General features: G+C 42.4%; 1 protein-coding gene across 1 annotated transcript in view; it reads right to left on the reverse strand.

Moving 5' to 3' along the window:
* Ccbe1 (collagen and calcium binding EGF domains 1) overlaps positions 1-19,903 on the reverse strand; it is a 233,194-nt gene that overhangs the window by 23,647 nt on the left and 189,644 nt on the right. The window contains exons 3-4 of the mRNA XM_021151000.2: positions 9,140-9,192; positions 452-586 (exon numbers count right to left, since the gene is read on the reverse strand). Of these exons, the coding sequence (XP_021006659.1) occupies positions 452-586; positions 9,140-9,192 (188 nt within the window). The remainder of the gene's footprint in view (positions 1-451; positions 587-9,139; positions 9,193-19,903) is intronic.

Here is a 19,903-nt window from a genome sequence, read left to right on the forward strand (position 1 = left end):
TTTATCAAGGTCTCTCTATGTAAACTTGGTAAACTCTCAATATGTAGAGTAGTAGACTAGGCTGGCCTTGATCTCCTGAGTGTTGGATTGATTCTTGGCTTCTGATCGTTCATTTTCTGTCTCACACCATTCTAGTTTATGTACAACGTTGTCCCTCTTCTCCTGCTCTTATCGCTCCTCTGTCCCCTCAATCTAGCTCCCAATGACATCCTTGTACATAACTTGTTTTGATAAACATAATAAAAGAAAGCCATTGGGTGATCCACAGGCTTAAACCAAACTACACTCCATCCCGCAAGTACAAGGACTTCAGGGGAGGAATCACACACTAGAGCTGCTTCTCTGAACTGGTCCTGCTGCTGCTGCTGCTGCTGCTGTAGCAAAGACAACAAAAGCAGTGGTACCGGAACTCAGCTTGTCCCTGGGAGCCGGAAATGCATTTCCTACGCACCCAGACAGTACGGCTTCTCCCGCTTTTGGTGTCTCTCGCGGTCATATCGGTATCCCGGGTAGCACGTGCACAGCACACGGCCGAAATTATCCGTGCACTGCTGTTCACAGGGAGCTTGGGCACAAATGTCATAATCTGGAAGAGAAGAGTGGACTCACATCAATCTCAGCGTGAGGCGTGTGACCCAGCCATAGCCTGGTACAGACTCTGAGAGCTGCTCTTTGGTACGGGTTAAATGTGAAGCGTGACTGGCTACTTTTAGAGGGCTATTAATGCTGTCAACAGTACTGAGAGCCTATAATAGATGATTAATGCACGGCCTCTCCATGACTAACAGTGAACATCCCTAGAATTTTCTTCCCTAAGTCACCTTCCCATACTCCCATTTTCATCCTTATCTAGCTTGCGGCCAGGTGCCGCAGCATCCCTGTGCACAGCCTCCGGGTGCCTCAGCATCCACGTGCTGCAGCATCCTTGTGCCTCAGCATCCACAAGGCCTCTTTTGTCTTCTCCTACAAATGTTACAGAGAGTGTACGCCTTCTAGCAGAATGTAAAGGCAGGCCAGAGCTGGTGACAGTTGAGTGTTATTCTGTGAGAGGAAGGGCTTGGGGTCAGGAAGGCTCTGAGAAGTAGCAGGGATATTTTGGAGTTGTGGAGACTTCTCAGAGCCTGTGCTTGCATGAGCAAATGTTACAAGGGTACTCTCAGGAGGGTTGGTTCCGCACTCCGAGAAGAGAACTTGGACACGTTTGAATGGCTACGAATGTCTTATCAGCCTGACACCCGTGTAAATTAGAGTGGGTTCTCTATTACCCAAGGCATTAGGGTATATGCTCCTCTGGGAACTGATGGACGGGTGTTTAATGCAGCTCTTGAAGGGCCTTTGGCTCTACGTCAGTAGCTCAGGCTCAGCATTTGCGCCAAGACTCAACATCTAATTAATCACTGCTGCTCTCCTCACACGCTGACAGATGCAGTCTCCATGGATACAGAGAGAGCCTGGCTCGGCTCTGCTCTGCTCTGCTCTGGTAAATATGAAGCCAAACAGGTGGGCTTGTCATCTCCTGATACAGGCAGGGTTAGTGTGACATGTTAGTCTCACGATGACCCGAAGCTGCCCTTTCTGAGGACTCCTTCCCACAGGTGAGAGTCCAGGTCTGTTCTGCCTGCATAGATGATACCCACTCTTGCAAACTGTTTGGTTATATAGAATTTTCTCAATGAAATTCTAGGTTCCTTTAGCTTGAGAGCAAGGTCTCAGGATGGCTGGTGAGCCACCCTTTTTCCAACCAGTGGTTACCATCATTGGGTAGCAAAAGACAAGATGGCCTAAAGGACTTGCGGTATCCAACAAGGCTTATTGTGAGAAGCAATTGTGCCAGTGTCCCCTTCTATTCCTGCTTCCCCGGGTGTCACTTCTGCCCCTTCCTGTGAGTTGTACTTCTCACAGTCACCTCTGCATCTGCAATCTTCTTTATCTTCTCCCCACACCCCTTGGACTACACACTTCTCAGTCTCTCCATATTGTTGGTGATTTCTTTGGATTTTTTTTAGTTGAATGAGATGTTAGTGTTTGTAAAACACTGACAAGCTGAAAGCTGTTCTCTGCTGAGCTTAGGCATGAACGCTGACCATTTGTCTGTTGGGGACCCTGTTTTACTTCCCCAGGATTAAGATAACCCTAGATAGCCCTGTGGTTTTGGGTTTCCCAGAATTAAGATAAACCTAAGATAACCCTGTGTTTTGGGGGTTGCTATTGGTTTCAAGCCTGCCTCGCCTTCTTTTCTGTGGGCTGTTTTATCTTGGGTCTATGGACATTTTTATTTTGGTAGTCACCAACACCGGCCACCCCCCCCCCAAAGTATGGGTTCAAGATCCCATGGGGTCATGTTCTCGGAGTTCAGAGCAACAGTCCTGACTGTCTAGTACCCCAGAGGTCTAGGATCCATCCAGAGATAATGTCTTTAGTCACGGCGACTCTTGATGTCATGTAACACCATGTAATACTTCTAAATATTTGCCTGAGAATAAGTCACTAGATCTCAAATGAACAGAGATACAGGCTGGGTGTTTGAACAGGCAATGCGGGGACATGAGCTGAATGCCCCTGTTTTAAGTATTAGACTCTTACTGTCATCTGTTTTTGAAGCCTTGCTTCACCTTCTCAGAACCATCTTGGGCTCTCCTTGCCTAGTCATGTCAGGGTCAGTGTCCTATCTGTCTGATAGAACAAGATCTGGGAGGGCAACCTCTTTAACTTCTAGCTAATTCTTTTCTTTTCTTTTCTCTTTCTTTCTTTCTTTCTTTCTTTCTTTCTTTCTTTCTTTCTTTCTTTCTTTCTTTCTTTCTCTTTCTTTCTGTGTTTGTATGGACATGTGTGTGGGGGTCAGTGGTCAATGTTGGGTATATTTCTTGGGCATGTTCTCCCTTAATTATTGAAAGTGGGTCTCTCACTGAAACTGGATGCTCCTGAAATCTGGAAGACTTGCTGACCAGTGAGTCCCAGGATTCCCCTTAGCTCTGTCCCTGAAAATTCTGGAGTTACAGACACATCACCTGGCATTTTAATGTGAGCACTGGGAACTTGGACATAGGTTCTCATGCTTGTATCCTAAGTACTTTATCAACTGAGTTACTCCTCCCTTCCACCCCAGCCCCTTCTGTTTTGGTTACTTTGTTGTTCTTGTTAGGAAAGCGTTTATTTCATCTTATAGTTTCATGTCACTGTCCATCACTGAGAGAAGTCAGGATAGAAACTCAAGCAGGGCTGGGACTAGGAGACAGAACTGATATGGTGGCCATGGAGTGCTGGTCACAGGTTTGTTCTCAGAGCTTTGGTAGTAGCCTTGACTATGTTTTGGTATGAAGTCAGATGTCCTTAGCTTTTCCTGGTGCTGGTTAAGGCTTCCTTCTCCTCATCTTGCTAAGCTTTTTCCCACCCCAGGTCTGTTCTCTGGCTTCCAACATTTTGTGCCGATATCTGCTCTTCTGTTCTTTCTGATCTTGTGGATTGATGTCCCTTCCGCTTTGTAGGTTTCCGAGGGGAACAGCGGTAATGAATTTACTCAGTCCTTTATTTTTGATGCTTGTTTTCCAGAGCCCACCCACTTTCAGTCACGCAGCTTCTATCTTTAAATTTTTATCTACTTTCTATCATCTCAGTTCTGTTTCTCTTGGCATTATTCTAATTCAGAGCCAGAGTCTCTGGTGCAAACAGCTTCTTAACCAAGAATCTTCACCGATAAATCCACTGTGTGTAAGTAACACTGCCAGGCCATCCTCCCAAAGGCTGAGCTCTGTGTAGGTCAACCCTTGCTCGGCTCATTCGGGCTTCTTATGTATGTAGAGGATGCCTAATTTGAAAACTTGATTCTGAGTGGCATGATGTTTTTGGATTTTGGAGCCTTTCAGATTTTCAGCTTAGGGATGCTCGGAAAGCAAGATCTAGGCCGATACTTCCCAGTCCAAGAACTCTGACATATGAAGTTTATGTCTGGCCCTGAGCATTTCAGATGAGGGATGCTCAGTCTGCACTCATCAGGATTAAGCCATGGTTCAGTCTCATATTTGGGGTCTGGCATTCTAGCCCTCAAGACTTCCAAACCTCTAGAGTCATTTATGAGTGTGTTTGTTTGGCTGGTTTTGTTTTGTTTTTTTTTTTTTTTTTCAAGATGAGGTTTCTCTGTGTAGCCCTGAATGTCACTTTGTAGATCAGGCTTTGTAGAACTCACTTTGTAGATCAGGCTGGCCTCAAACTTGAACAGATCTGCCTGCCTCTGCCTCCTGAGTCCTGGGATTAAAGGTGTGCACCACCATGGCTTACACATCATCACATCTTTTCTTTGTCCCGTGTCACAGTCACAGCTCTTACCATCACACAAGCTTTTGCCTCCAAGTAAGTCCTGCCAGCTCCTTCTGACTTACCTCAGTGCCATACAGTTGACATTCTAAACAGCTTCCAAGTGACACTGCCAGTGCCAAGTCTTTCTTGACCCTCATCATAGCCTTGTCTGTCTCATCAATACCCATCATGCTCTTCTCTTTCACTCAGATGTCCTGTGACCTTCCCTCACCTGCCTAACTTGAACACTCACAGAGTGCTTTTGTTGTTTTAAGGTAGGGTCTTGTTATGCAGCCTAGACTAGCCTTAGCTTGAGGTCTTTTTTCCATTCCAGCCTCTCCAGTGCTGGGATTTCAAGCACTGAGTCACTTTCCCCAGCTTGATTTTGAGGTCTTGAAGTTCCCATTTCCTCTCTTATAAAATACTGATAAGAATACTACGCATCTTCGCATCACAGTGATCTCATAGTGAGATTAAGTGCCACTCGAGGGACAGTGTCTGACTAGGAGAGTAAGCCTATTTTTCTGGCTTCTTGCTTTCAGTTCTTACTACTGTTTGGCCACCTGTCAGGGATGATGTCCCCTGGAATAAACAGTGTGATTCCCTCTCCAGCTGATGCTCAATTCCTAACTGCTTAGCTGGAATGAATCTGTCCAACCATTCTGATATCTCATGTACACTAGGAGTCAGCAAGCATTTTCTGGGAAAGGGCAGACCTTGGGTTTGCAGTCTTATATTGCAGCCACTCAGCCTTCCTGTTACCATGTAAAGAGGCCACAGGCAGTGCTTAAAGAGGATAACTAACTAGATCTGGTTTCAATAAAACTTTATTTCCAAAGTAAGGTGGCCAGATTAACCTACCTGTAGGTATACTGAATCTCATCATCCTGGACAGTGGGAGGCAGCGTATTATTTTCATTTTCCATCATCAGCAGGTTTGCTTAGAAATTCTAGTCTCTTTTTTTACTATCTGTGGGACGGTTAATTTGGAAGTCAACTCAGTGGAGCCACAGTACCCAAATATTAGCTCTAGTTAAAAAAAAAATCCCTCAAGAGGATGTATGTATGGTAAGTCAGTGTCTGGTATGCAGTTCTCCATGAGCTGGTAGCGTTCTCCCTTCATTAAAGGAGATTAAGCCTTCCTAAATTGTAGGAAGCTGATCTGCATCAAGAATATAATCTACTTTATTTGAATTTGACTGACTCAAAGGTTAATCTCATCCTAGGAACACACAGAAAGAGAGCCGTTGTGCTATCACAGTCTACCATGTGTACTGAGTACTCGCCGGTCTACCCAACTTGAGTGTTCTCTCTTAGAGCTGTTGATCACATGGCTTCATGGTCTGCCAGCCTAGCTACCTCAGCTCTAGATAGAGCGCGCTCCTTTTAGGAAAAATTCGAGAGATTCCACTGATTTCCTGCTGGGGCACTGGCTTCCTCATACCTGTGTCCCAGCCATAGAAAGAAGTTACTGTAGCCACAGACAACTGATTCTAAACACAAAGTGGAAAATGCTCTGCTATTCTGCATAAGCTAAGCAAATGTGTGTGGACTATAGGGGCCCTTTGTATCTCATACTGTTATTAATGCTATGGCCATAGACTAAAGTCAACAGAAAACTATGTGGATTCAGGTAAGAGCAATATTTTAGATGCTCTAGGAATGAGGATTGGGAGCACCTGACCATGTGATGAGGACCATGATTGGTGAGGTGAGACCTTTATGAGGCTAAAAGCACTAGGAATGAAAGGCAGAGAGAAGTATGGCCATGGGGCCAATAATGAAAATTAGGTTTATGGTTTTCCTGGGTATTCATTTCTTCTCTCATGAACATCTTTCAGCATCTATGTGCTGCTATCTTTATTCCCTTTCATATTGTGGCTCATACGATGGGTTAGCTTCACATTATAACATTTAAGTACTACTCATTTTAACACCATATTGTTTATATTCTAGGATATCAGGGAGAAATTTTTGCATCGCTATGTAGCCTCCTCGGGGACATGTTTAGGCTGTTTTCTGCACAGTTATCATTGTGTCATATGTCATGACCTTGTTACTTGAAGATCAAATATCCAAATACCCAGTCAAATATTTATTCTAAGATGTTTCTGTGTGGACTGTTTTGCTTTTGAGATAGGGTCTTACCCTGTAGCTCAGGAATTCACTTTGTAGCCCAGGTGCCTGGAGGCAATCCTTCTGCCCATGACCTCCATGTCCAGCTCAGTTTTCTGTGTATTTTTAGGATGAGGTTTAACATATAAACTTAGTCAACTTTGAATAAATCAGATTATACTCTATGGAGAAGGGTCAGCCTTGCTTAGCTGTTGGAAGGAAGGCTGACCAATCTTATTGAAGAGGGATGCTGCTAGGATTTGAATCATAATGTGAACCAGGTGACTCTCACTTGACATTTGGGCTTGCATCTCCACATGCTCATGAGTCAGTCTTACAGGATACATCTTAATCACAATCTCTCTCTCTCTCTCTCTCTCGTGTGTGTGTGTGTGTGTGTGTGTGTGTGTGTGTGTGTGTGTATACACATATACCACTGACTAGCTCTGTGTCTTATCTGAAGTCCTGTCTATGTACTTGGTACTCCTCATCAGTTCTCCATCCAGTTTTTGAATCATGGTCTCTCTTTGTTTTAGACTATCTTGGAGCCCACTCTACAGCCCAGATTTGCCTGGAACTTTTTAAAATAGAAGATTCAATTTCATTTGTTTTCTAATCATGTATCTGTGCATGTGTCTGCATGGGAGATATGCATATGAACTCAGGTGCCCACCAGGGCCAGAAAGGAACATTAGATCCCCTGCAGCTGGAGTGACTGCTGGTTATGAGCTGTCTGATGTGGTTGTTTGCAATACAATTCTGGTCCCCTGAAAAAGTCATCCACACTTCTAATTGCTGACCCACCTCTCCAGCCCCTGACCTTTAACCTCTTGATCTCCCCTGCGTTGTCTCCCAAGTGCTGGAACAACAAGCTGTGCCTTCAGCCTTGGTTCTTTCTTTTCATTCTTGAGAGTAGAAAGCTCTCTACAAATGATATCATTAGTAAGGGAAAAAAGTAATCACTTTATTCCTTTAGATTAAAATAAACATTAAATGCTATTCTGGTGGAAAGCAATAGAACAAAGAGTTGCATACAATAGTATTGGGGCCTACTTTCCCTGGAAATATGCTTGCTGGTTTTGGTGTTACCAGTCATGGGTGCTGTTGTCTTTAAGGTGAGGAATGTTAGATTTTGGCCAAGGCATTTGAAGCTTCAATGCCTACCATTTAAAGAAACGGCAACCATATAGTATCCATATGTTTTTAATTCGGTTGAACACAATCTTTATTTAGGATCTTAAGTTGACAGGCCTAAACCTAATTTCCTTTGCTATTTGCCAAGCTGCCATGTAAATGATACAGCTGGTGACCGAGCAGAGCTGAGGTTTGCTGGAACTCTTCTGACTCATGTGATTTTTCCTCCCACCTGGTTCTCACCCACACGATCAACCAGGACAGAGCTTCTCAGCTCAGAGAGACCTAAGACATGAGAAATCACGTGTGGATCTATTGCCTAACAGCCTCCCCATGGGCAATCTATGGTTTAGCACATTCTTTGATCCTTTGTCAATGAATTCAAAATGATAGAGACATTTTGCTCCACGAGATAACGCAACAGAATTAGCTTGTCTGGGTTCCCAGTCTCCTAGAGCAGTGGTTCTCAATCTGTGGGTCCCAACTCCTCTGGGGGTTGAACAACTCTTTTTACAGGGGTTACCTAAGACCATACAAATATCAGGTATCTGCATGGCAATTTCATAACAGTAGCAAAATTGCAGTTATGAAATGACTAATGAAAATAATGGCATGGTTAGGGGTCACGACAACTTGAACTGTATTAACGGGTTGTAGCATTAGGAGGGTTGAGAACCACTGCTCTAAAAGAGATACAGCTTCTAGAGCAATGGCAAAGAAAACAATTTCATGTACCCTACTCCCTGACCCAGCCCCAGCACAACAACATGAACTCCTGGCTCTTCAGACAGTCTTCCATGTCAATACCTTGTTGGAATATTTTGTAGTGCTCCTCTCCTACCTACACCCTGGGCAGCTTTCCTTGATTGATGACCTGGCTCAAGTCTCTCTATTCTGAGTCTGCCTCTGTCCACTGAAGCTCTGGGTTGTGTCTGCTGTGAATGTCTGTCTCTATAATAATAACGCCTTTGTGGTACCTATTGATGTTTGTGATCATGGCAGCAGCAACCACCACTCATCAAGTACTTTATAGTAATCAGCCCCTGGATTAAGTCCTATAAATATGGCACAATGCTTCCGATGCTTGTATGACATCGTAGCAAAACCTGACTGTAAAAGCCAATGCTTAGAAAGTTCGATTAGGTAGCATACAAAATCATAATTAAAACCTGCTCATAGTGTTCAGTGAGATCCACCTGCTGTCCCTTTGCTCTGAAGCATGTGACAAGAGGATCAATCTTTCTAATTTTAGGGCTGGGCTGTGTATTTGGATAGCATCGTAGGAAATCATCTAAAGGGATTGCAGTTCCATGCACCAGAGCAGGGAGAGAGTGCAGGAAAGGAGTATGTTACAACTCGTGCATACAATACCAGAGAAGAGTTTACGGCTTGCTAAGCATGGACCCCCAATCTAAGCATGTCAGTGACTCACACAGAGCAAAGAATCCAATCATCGAAAAGGAGAATTACAATTACATCCATAGCTCAGCGCACACAATGCACATATAGCTAACACATCCCATATGCACACAAACTTTGTAGGCTCCGGTAATCAGTCATGAAAAGGGGAGATGAAAACATCTATTAAATTACATACCTTCTGGAATACACTGTCCAAGAACAAATTTATATCCTTTGCAGCATTTTTTCCTAAGAGACAAACAAAAAAAGCATCTTAGACGCGATGTTAGATTGAAAGTAAAATTATTTAGGGTTACCAATATTGTAGAAAATAACATGTTCACAGAAAGATATTGAGGTGGAGTATTTTTAATATAATCTGTGGTTAAAAAGAAAAATATTAAAATCAGTTGACCACATCTTCCAAATACCAGAATCTACCACATAATATATAAAATCAACCCTCTGGGTCCCACAAAGTAGATTAATTGCCTCTGAAGGACAATAAGGTTTTAGTGTATAAAGGGAGGACCACAGGACAAGACTAGATGAATCCTGAGCTATCACGTACCATGGCCACTTTTCCACTTTACATCTAATCAAGTAAGCTGTGTGTTCAAGGAAAGCATCTACATTCTAAATGACTACAAGATGTGGAGTTGCTAATAGATGCTTGTACAAATGTGATTTCCCCCTCCCCCCAAAATGACCATCAGGGATTCAACTCCCAGATGTCAGAACAGTACAGTTGTAATCAATTAAAAAATTTAGCAAAGAAACAGAAACGTTTATGATTGGAAATTCTTTTTTTTTTTAAGATTTATTTATTTATTATATGTAAGTACACTGTAGCTGTCTTCAGACACTCCAGAAGAGGGCGCCAGATCTTGTTACGGATGGTTGTGAGCCACCATGTGGTTGCTGGGATTTGAACTCTGGACCTTCGGAAGAGCAGTTGGGTGCTCTTACCCACTGAGCCATCTCACCAGCCCAATGATTGGAAATTCTAAGGCTGGCCAAATGGTTCAGCGGGTTACAGTATTTTGCGTTCAAGTTTAAAGGTCTGAGTTCAGTTCCTCGAGCCCACCATAGGAGGCGAGGACTGACTCCTGAAAGTTGTCTTTTGACCTCTACATGTGTGATATGTTATGTGCCCTCCCTTTCCCCTCTATAATAATAATAATAGTAATAATAAAAATAATATAAAAATTGGAATTATAAAACTATAAAACTCTCTCTATTAAAATAGAACTGTAGCAGAAACACTTGATGGTCAGTTTATGCCACTGCCTTGGTGATTCAGCTTTGAGACACCAAAGACAAATTCCCAGAAGAAAACAGATGGTATCAGCAGTGGGAGGAGCCCCCTGCCCTTCAATACTGCTTCCCTCCCTTGCCAACCATCTAAATGGGGGCCAATGGTCCATGTCCTGGTGGGCTTGGGGCTTTCTGAGTAGCTCATTGACCTATTTTTCATTTGGGTGTAATCCCCAAATATTGGGAGAGACTGATTCCCAACTGGACATTTCTTTCCACCCAATGAAGCTCCCAGTACTGGGACTGAGTTGCATCTAACTAAGTTTTTGGCTAAAGAAGCACCATGGGAACCTCTGAACAACTCAGGCTATTGCCAAAACTATTTGTTGCTCTCCATAAACTGATGGCAACACCTACACGACTCGTATTCAACACAGACAAGTCCAACTGGTACCTTCCTAGGATTTTCACCTCTATTGGCTAACGTTTATGGTGCTGAAAGGTGCCCTGCATGCTACCATAGGGGAGAGGTCACCATGAACACAGCTACAAAACCATCCTTCTACGATAGTGAGCTGCCTACAATATATGTTGCTAACAATAATGGCAACAATCTTGTGGGAGTAACCAACCAATATTTGACTTAAGACCCACTCCATGAGATGGCACAGATATTTATTGTGGCTTGTGTGGCCAAGAACCCGAAACTACATAGACCAGGAACATATGGGGAAACTCAAATACTACTGTTCTGCTAAGTAAAGCAATAAGATGACTCTTTTTTTTAAATTTTTAATATTTTTATTACATATTTTCCTCAATTACATTTCCAATGCTATCCCAAAAGTCCCCCATAGCGCNCCCCACTTCCCTACCCACCCATTCCCATTCTTTTGGCCCTGGCATTCCCCTATATTGGGGCATATAAAGTTTGCAAGTCCAATGGGCCTCTCTTTCCATTGATGGCCGACTAGGCCATCTTTCGATACATATGCAGCTAGAGACAAGAGNTCNNGGGTTCTGGTTAGTACATCATGTTGTTCCAACAATAGGGTTGCAGATCCCTTTAGCTCCTTGGGTACTTTCTCTAGCTTCTCCATTGGGAGCCCTGTGATACATCCAATAGCTGACTGTGAACATCCACTCCTGTGTTTGCTAGGCCCCGGCATCGTCTCACAATAAGATGACTCTTAACAGCTTTCTGTGATATTCATAGATCCGTGCCGTGCTCAGCCCTCTCAGAGAAGCCTCTTCCTGAAGCAGGTGGAAACATATAGAGCCTAGAATTAGATAATATCCAGAGAATGAGAGATTTTGAAACATTCAAATCTAAATAGGGTGTCTCCATCAAATCCTTCCCCTCAGGGTTCAAGGAACCCCACCAAAAGAGGATGTGGGAAGAGTGTAAGAGCCAGAGGGCATGGAGGGCAGCAATGAGTCAAAGCTTTCTAGGCACAGCAGGGCTTGGTGCACATATGAACTCACAGAGACCATGGCAGCATGCACACATGTGGCTCTAAAGCTGAAAAGAGCAGTGGACTCATACCCATACCCCAAACTCAAAAACCTATCTTCAATTTATAGCCACTTGCAAATGAAAAGTTAGTTTTCTCTGGGGAAACAAAGTCTTACGGGTAGACTCCATGTCCAGCGGTAGATGGCTGACAGAAAACAAACTCCACAGAGGTTCTTTGCTTCGTTATGTCATCAGGGACTTTTTTTTTTTTAACCTTACAGCTCATTTGTATGTATATTATAGCTTCTGGTTTGGGGTCTTTGTGGGATTCCTTAGTGTGCAAACCTGTGGGCTTTTACATCTCTATGTATTTCTTGTGCTTTTTTCTTTGGTTCCTCTTCTTGTTTAGTCCTCTTCTGGTTTGTTTGTTTTTTGATTTATCATATTTTAATTTATTATGTTTTTTTTTTACATGCTTGCATCTTTTCTAAGGAAAGCCATAAAATGCATAGACCTGGATTGGGGGCAGGGAGGTAGGCAGAAACTGGGAGGAATGGGCAGAGAGAAAATCATAACCAGAACATATTGTTTGAAAAAATCCATTTTCTATAAAAGAAATATAAAGATTGTTTTATAGTCTATAGTATTGGCCAGTTCAACTCACATGACTTGCCTACCAAGTGAATTACTATTTGGAGGAGATATTTTAGCAATCTTTTCTAAAAACGTAAGTTTGTTACAAGGTGCCTACTCTGTAAATCTTTGTAAAACTTATTAAAAGTCATACAAAATCATATTTGTAAGAGACTCTGAAGTTGGGTTGGCTATGATGCCTCATTTCATCTCCTCCTTTAACATCTTTCCCAGGGAGGCCAGCTATGGGGCCAACCTCACTTCAGAAGCACACAAGCGAACTGTCCTTATGAAAACAAATGCTGGGATACAGGATATGAGCAGGATATGAGCATCTCTTCCAGAGGACCGGGGTTTCATTCCCAGCGTCCACATAGCAACTCACAACCAACTATACCTCCGGTTTCGGGGGATTCAATGCCCTTTTCTGGCCTCCAAACATGCATATGATGCACAGAGAAGGATGTAGGCAAAACACACACACACACACATACAAGGAGACACAGAGAGAGACAGACAGAGACAGAGACAGAGACAGAGACAGAGACAGAGAAAGATAGATATGGTGTCAGGATGTTCTTGAATCAGAAACAGATTTGAACAAAAAGATAAATGGTCACCTTTCCCACCCATATTTTTTCTGCCTGTCTTGTACTCCCAAGATAGATGGACTTGATCCCCTCTTCAGCATATTTTTAGATGGAAGCCATCTACTCACTGAGCGAGCCAGCAACTTTTCCCATTGACTAGCATTGCACGTGGCACCTCCTGTCAGAACCAGGCTTGGAGATCTTGGCACTCTAAGTAGGCATGTCTTCTTTCCATGGTGAGGTCGTGTGACTAGAAGAGTTGAACACCTACCCTAATACAATGCTAATAAATACATAGGCTTGGGAACAGCCCTCTCCCCACAATCTGAGCAGCTCCGTTAACGTTAACAGAGTACTCCAAAGTCCAAGCAGCAGAAGACTATTGGCTCAGCCATGCCCGAGGACCACTGACTCAAACGGGAAAGCTTGCCATGATGTAGTAGGCTATGTGAGACGGGTTTACGTTGCTTGTCTTTCCTTAAGGGAAGTAGGGATTTATATAAACAGCAATCGGCCACTGACGTACAAGTGTTCCAGTGACAGTTTACAGTATCAGTATGGATGACATAATTAGGCATAATTTCCCAACATCTCCAACTAAAATCTCTCACTCCAAGGGAGGCCCATGTGGGACACATTAGTGTTAGGTGATGACCAGAGAGTCCACCTTGACATTTCTATGGAACTGAAACCCAGCCTAGCTTTCCACAGTGTAGAAAACAGTCTAAGCTGCCTGCAGCCAAAAGGAACACCATCTTTATAGCACAATGCATTACAACTTTACAGTTACGACCTGCTGAGATACTTGTAGCTGTTCTTTAGGATGGCGTGAGAGGGAAAGCAGAGTTCTGGATCACTCTGTGATCCACGAGAAAGTTGGGTGGAAAACCATATGGTTTTGATACTTAAATCTAACACCATCCAAGTATGAGGTGTTTTTTTTTCTTCTTCTCTCTCTCTCTACTTCTATGTAAGTGCTACAGCTTAGGTACAGATCCTAACATACCCTAAAACACATGACAGATCCTGCATGGAATCACTCTCCTTCTCTTTCTTCAGTCAAGACATTACTCTTGGGAACTGTCCACATTTTGAGCATTTGAAAGGTTCTGGACTGTGCAGGTTTTTTTTTCTTGGTTCCATTATTTCTTTTGAGGAAAATGTGGGGGGATGAATGGATGCAGTTGTGTGTGTGTGTGTGTGTGTGTGTGTGTGTGTGTGTGTGCGCACATGCATGCATGGAGGTGACAACATCAAGAGTTTTCCTTGGTTGCTCTCTGTGTTATGTACATACATATGCACTTTTTTTTAAAAAAATAGATAGGGTCTTAGTGAACTTGGAGTACAAGGACTGGGTCAGGCATGTTGGCCAGTGATCTCCAGGTATCTTCATGTGTCTGCCCTGCAGTGCTAGGGTGACAGATGCACACTGTAGTGCATCGCTTCTTCGTGGATAACTTTTTACAAGATAAAATGACAGCCAAAGTGATTTGACTTTCAAAAGACCCAAGAGAAGTTCTGAGTTTCAGGCTGGGTGAAAACCACTTAAATACCAGCTTAACTAAGAACTAATGTGCACTTTGAGTTTTTCTTCGTTGCATCATTGAGCCTAGCTCTCTGTTCCAGCGAAGAGGTGCTCAGATGTGAGGCCACCTTCCGACTTTCCCCAGAATTCCTGGGAAGACCTGACTATGTTGCATGTTAAATACTCACCAGTCATAGATTGCCATTTAAAAACAAACGAAAGAATCTCAAGCCTAGGAAAATAAACCCCGGCTACATACATCACATCATGCCAAAGACTTCTTACAACACAATTTACATGTAAAAAATTAAGATAGCCCAAGTGAAATCTTGTCATGCAAGCCAGGCACTTGTTAGACTGAACTCCAAACACTGCTGTGCAGTTTTTATCTTTAAGAAAAACAAACTGCGATGAGGAATGCTTGTGGGGACCCTGGAGAGGCAGTCCTTCTTAATCCACTTCATGTGTTAGAGCTGGGTTTCCAAACGAGGATGCTTTTCTCGTTTCTTGGCAAGGGGAAAGTGGTGAGTAGATTGTTATTACATAGCAAAGGCAACATCTGCTAATCAAGACGGCCTAAAGACGGTTCCCTTGTGTGCCCCTGGGAGTTAGCACATGAATAAAATGGTAAATAAAAACTACGCAGCCAGAAATACAGCCCATCAGTCAGGTGTGTGTGTGTGTGTGTGTACTCAGTTTTAGAAGGGAAAAAATGAAATTTCAAGATCAAAATAAGTATACCAGGCTATTTTCTGGTCATTATATTAGCCTAGAACTTTTAAAGACTAGAAAGGACTTTGAAGGGTCAGATAAGGTAGTAGACAAATATTTAAACCCTTACTGTAATTTCCCCCAAGTTTTGCTTGGGGTTTCTCTTACATGACTGCTTACTCACAGAGATACACAGATTTGCTATTTAATGGGAGAATTGTGTTTTTGATAGCATTTAGCACACCTCAGCATCAGGCTCTTCTTAGCTGATGCAGAATGGGTTACGGGGTCCAGAGAAATCAACTTTACCATTCTGGCTCTGTTGTTTAATGAGCTAAGGATGTGACTTCAGGCCGGCCTCCTACACTTGCTGGGCTTCAGCTTCCCCATGGACAAACATGGAAACATGTTACTGGCCGCAAGGGACCATTGTAGAGATCATAGACCATATCATGGATGCGCCCAGCACAGGTCTGGTTTGGGGACAGAGTAGTGTTTATGCTGCGGCTTTATAATTTCAATGAGCAAACAGTAAAACCAACTTCTCCCAGTTGCTCTCACCTTAAAACTCATCTTTCTTCCACCACCACCTCCACCTCCTCCTCCTCCTCTTCCTCCTCCACCACCTTCACCTCTATCACCTCCACCACCTTCTCCTTCTCCTTCACTTCCTCCTCTTCCTCCTTCTCCTCCACTTCCTCCTACTCCTCTATATTTGCAATAGATTTTCTTTCATACAATATATTCTGATCGTGGTTTTCCCTCCCCCATCTCCTCTCTGGTCCACTCCACTTTCCCACCCACTCAAACCCACACCCTTTATTTCTCTCCCTTATTAGAACACAAACGGGCATCTAAGATAATACAGATGGTGATGCAAAGACATTGAAACCAAACTCAAATACTGAAAAAGCAAGCAGAAAAATCAAGAGTCAAGGAAAAAAAAGCACAGGAAACATATACTCACAAGCATAGGAAATCCATAAAAATAAAACCCGAAACCATAGTATGTAAGCAAAAGATCTGTAAGAACAAAAACCATTTTAAAATGCCATTGAGTTTGTGTTGGCCATCTACTGTTGGGCATTGGGCCTGCCCTTAAATGTGGTTTGTATCCCCAGTGAGAGTCCATTAGAGACAACTAACTTTACCATTGCACATGGTTTTCAGTTGGAGATAGCTTCAGGGTTAGGGACTGGGGCTTGTGTCTACTTTCCATCTCAGCGCTAGGACCTCATCTGATGCTATTGTGAAAGGTGTTGTTTTTCATGACTTTCCAGTCAATTTATTATTTGTTTACAGTAAATTACTGCTTTTCTGTCTTAATTTTGTATCCTGATTCTTTGTTAAAAGGGTGTATTATCTGTAGAAGCATTCCAGTGAAGTTTTGGGGGTCATTTATGAATACAGAAATATCATCTGTACATAAGGATACTTTCTTTGACTTCACCCATTCTTATTTGTATCCCCTGATCTCCTTCAGTTGTCTTAGAACTTCATGTACTGTATTGAATAGGTATGGGGAGAGTATACTTTCTTGACATGTTCCTGATTTTCGTGGGATTGCTTAGTTTCTCTCCATTTAAATTGATGTTGGCTCTGGGAGTGATGTAGACTGCCTTCAGTACGCTGCCTTATGTCCCTTGTAACCCTAACCTCCCCAACTTTTAACTTGAAGGAGTGTTGGGTTTTCTCAAAGGCCCTTTCTTAGTCTAATGAGATGGTTGTGTGGTTTCCTCTTTCAGTGTGCTTATATGCATGAGTTACAGGTTTACATATGAGGAATGATTCCTTTGCATTTCTGAGATGAAGGCTATTTGATTATGGTAGATGATCTTTTGATGTGTTCTTGGATTTGGGTTCCAATTATTTATTGAGTTTTTTCATCTACATTAATAAAGAAAATTGTTCTGTAATTTCCTTTCTTTGTTGGGTCTTTATGTGGTTAATGTATCGGGGTAATTGTGATCTCATAAAAAGAATTGGCAATGTCCCTTCTTTTTCTCCTTTGTGGAATGATTTAAGAGTTATTGACATTAACTCTTCTTTGAGAGTCAGGGAGAACTCTGAGATGAACGCTATTGGCACTGGGCTTTTTTAGGGGAGGTGGTAGACCCTTAACTGTTGCTTCTGTTTTAGTGGGGGTTATAAATCCATTTAAATTGCTTACCTGATCTTGATTCAACCTTGTAGATGGTATATATCAAGAACTTTCCCTATTGCTTTTAGGTTTTCCAGTTTGGAGGATAGAGTACAGGATTACAGGATTTTAAAGCAGGTCCTTATGATATTCTGGATTTCCTAGATGTCTGTTGTTATGTTTTCATCTCTAATTTTATAAATTTGGATTTTCTCCATCTCTCTCTCTCTTTTTCTCTCTCTCTCTCTCTCTCTCTCTCTCTCTCTCTCTCTCTCTCTCTCAATGGGGAATGTAGATAATTGATGCTTAGAGTTATCAATGAGTAGAGTTTGTTGATTCTCAGTATCTTGTCATTCTGGTGTGACTGATCCTCCCCCGACTCCCGGTTTGCTGGTTTGGTATTACTTATTCCTTGTATTTTCTTGGTGTAGTTAACATCTTGAAGTTTTCCTTATAGTGCTGTTTGTAGAGCAAGACTTGCAAACAGACACTTCTTACATTTGGGTTTATCAAGAAAAATTTTCTGTCATTGTGATAGTTTGGCTGTGTATAACAGCTAGAACTGGCATCTGTGGGTCTCTTAGAGTTTGAAGAACATCTGGCTATTAGAGTCTCTACTGAAAACCAAACATTTTTCTAATAGATCTACCTTTATATGTTATTTTGTCTTTTTCCCCTTCTAGATTTTAATATTGTTTCTTTGTACTGTATTTTTTGGTGTTTGGATTATTATGTGTCATAGGAATTTCTTTTCTGGTCCAGTCTACTTGGCATTCTATGTTCTGCTTTACCTTGATATCTTCTCCTTCTTAAGGTTAGAGAAATATTCTTCAATTTTTTAAAAAATATTTTTTGTGCCTTTGACTTGGGTTTCTTCTCCCTCCTCTATTCTGATTATTCTTAGATTTCTTCTTTCACATCTTGAATTGTTCTCTTCACTTCATTCTGCTGTGTTTTCTTGGTTTTCATTAATTTATTTATTCACATCCCTTTAAGGTCCTTAACATATGTGTAAATAGCAATTTTGAAGTCCTTGCTTCTGTTCTATTGCATTTCTCAAGCCCCACTGTAGTAGGGCTATTGGGATCTGATGGAGATGTACTGTCCTAGATGTTATTATGTATATTTTTATGATGTCTAGACATCTTCCTTGGGGATAATTTTAGTTCTGGGTATTAGTATCTGCTTGTCTCTGCTGGGTGGGAATTCCATTCCTTGCTTTCTGTTGCCCTCTTTGAATTTTAGGAGAGTGTGGTTAGTTTGGGTTTTCTGTTAAGTGATGTTTCTGAGTCCTTATACTTGGAGGTCTCAGGTAGAAGGTGTCTTTAGGTATTGGGTGTTTACAGGAAGGAATGGGATAGAAGGGCTCAGTGCTGAGGATCTACAGAAAGGAGGAAAGCTTGGTCTGCCACGAGGTTCTTTGGAGTCTCCAGGTAGTGAAGTCAGAAGTCAGGCCTCTTCTGGTGGTCTGCTATAGTGTAGGGGATGAAAATGAGTAACTGGAGATAGAAGACAGAAATGAAAGTGAAGATTGCCTACCTGATCCCCAGGGAAGTGTTTCCAGTAGGTCCCCAGGTAAGAAAGTGCCTGTGTGTATTGGCTGACACAAAGGGATGGAATAAGAGACAAACACTGGGGTTTGTCCTTAGGTTCTGAGGATTCTCCAGGAAATGGAGGCAGAGCAGGAAGGCAGACTCAGCCTGATGGTCTGCTATGGGGCTAGAGATGAGACTGGGCAGTTGGAGATAGGACAGAAAAGAGAGTGAAGGTCACCTATTTGATTCCTAGGCCAGCAGGGCCAGCAGGTTCCCAGGTAATGAGTATCTCTGGGTATTGGTGTTGACCTTTCTTCCATTTTGTAAAGGCATATTTCTCCATCCAAAACCAAAATGGAGTGGGAGAAAGGAAGAAACTTCTGATTTCATCCAGGCAACAAAGTATAATTTTTATCCACCCTCTCTGTCACAAACTCACCCCAAATAATAAGAATAAAAAGCAAACTTGCAAATCTGTATCCCAAGGACTTAAGGGACCACTTTCTCTCAAAAGCATAGGATGGATGGATCTAATTGATGAAAGGATGAGGGATAAAGGGGGATGTGCTTTCAAATGTGGTAACAACAGAGAAATAACCTCACCTATTCTGTACAACCTTAGCAAGGTTTACAAGGCTCACACCAGCTATTGAAGAAAACTGAGGCCAGAAGGCAGGTAAGGTCACTTGACAGTCTTCTGAGAAATTTTATTCTTGTTCCCTCCCAAGCTCCAGGTAGTCCACGGAATACCCTTTTCCCACCACTGTGAGAAATGTATTCATTTTGGAAAACTGTCCTCAGAAATTCCAGACTCTGGGACAGAGCCTGGTGGAAGCTCCCATGGGTAGGTAACACTACTACTATCCAGGCCCAGGCATCCCAAGTGTTAAAGAATTCCTTTAGTGTATCGTTTCCTCTCCAGGAGATGGCTGCAAGAGGAATGGCTTCAGAGATAGAACATTGTCACAGTTCCTCCATCCTAAATGAGGACAGATGAGCCCTAAAGCAAAACATAACAAGCAAACAAACAAAACAAAGCATAAACAAAATAAAAACCTAAAACACACCAAAACCAAAACCCAAGAGTTAGCATAATTTATGTTCCCCATGCCA

The sequence above is a fragment of the Mus caroli genome, chromosome 18 (assembly GCF_900094665.2).
Source record: "Mus caroli chromosome 18, CAROLI_EIJ_v1.1, whole genome shotgun sequence".
NCBI classification, from domain to species: domain Eukaryota; kingdom Metazoa; phylum Chordata; class Mammalia; order Rodentia; family Muridae; genus Mus; species Mus caroli.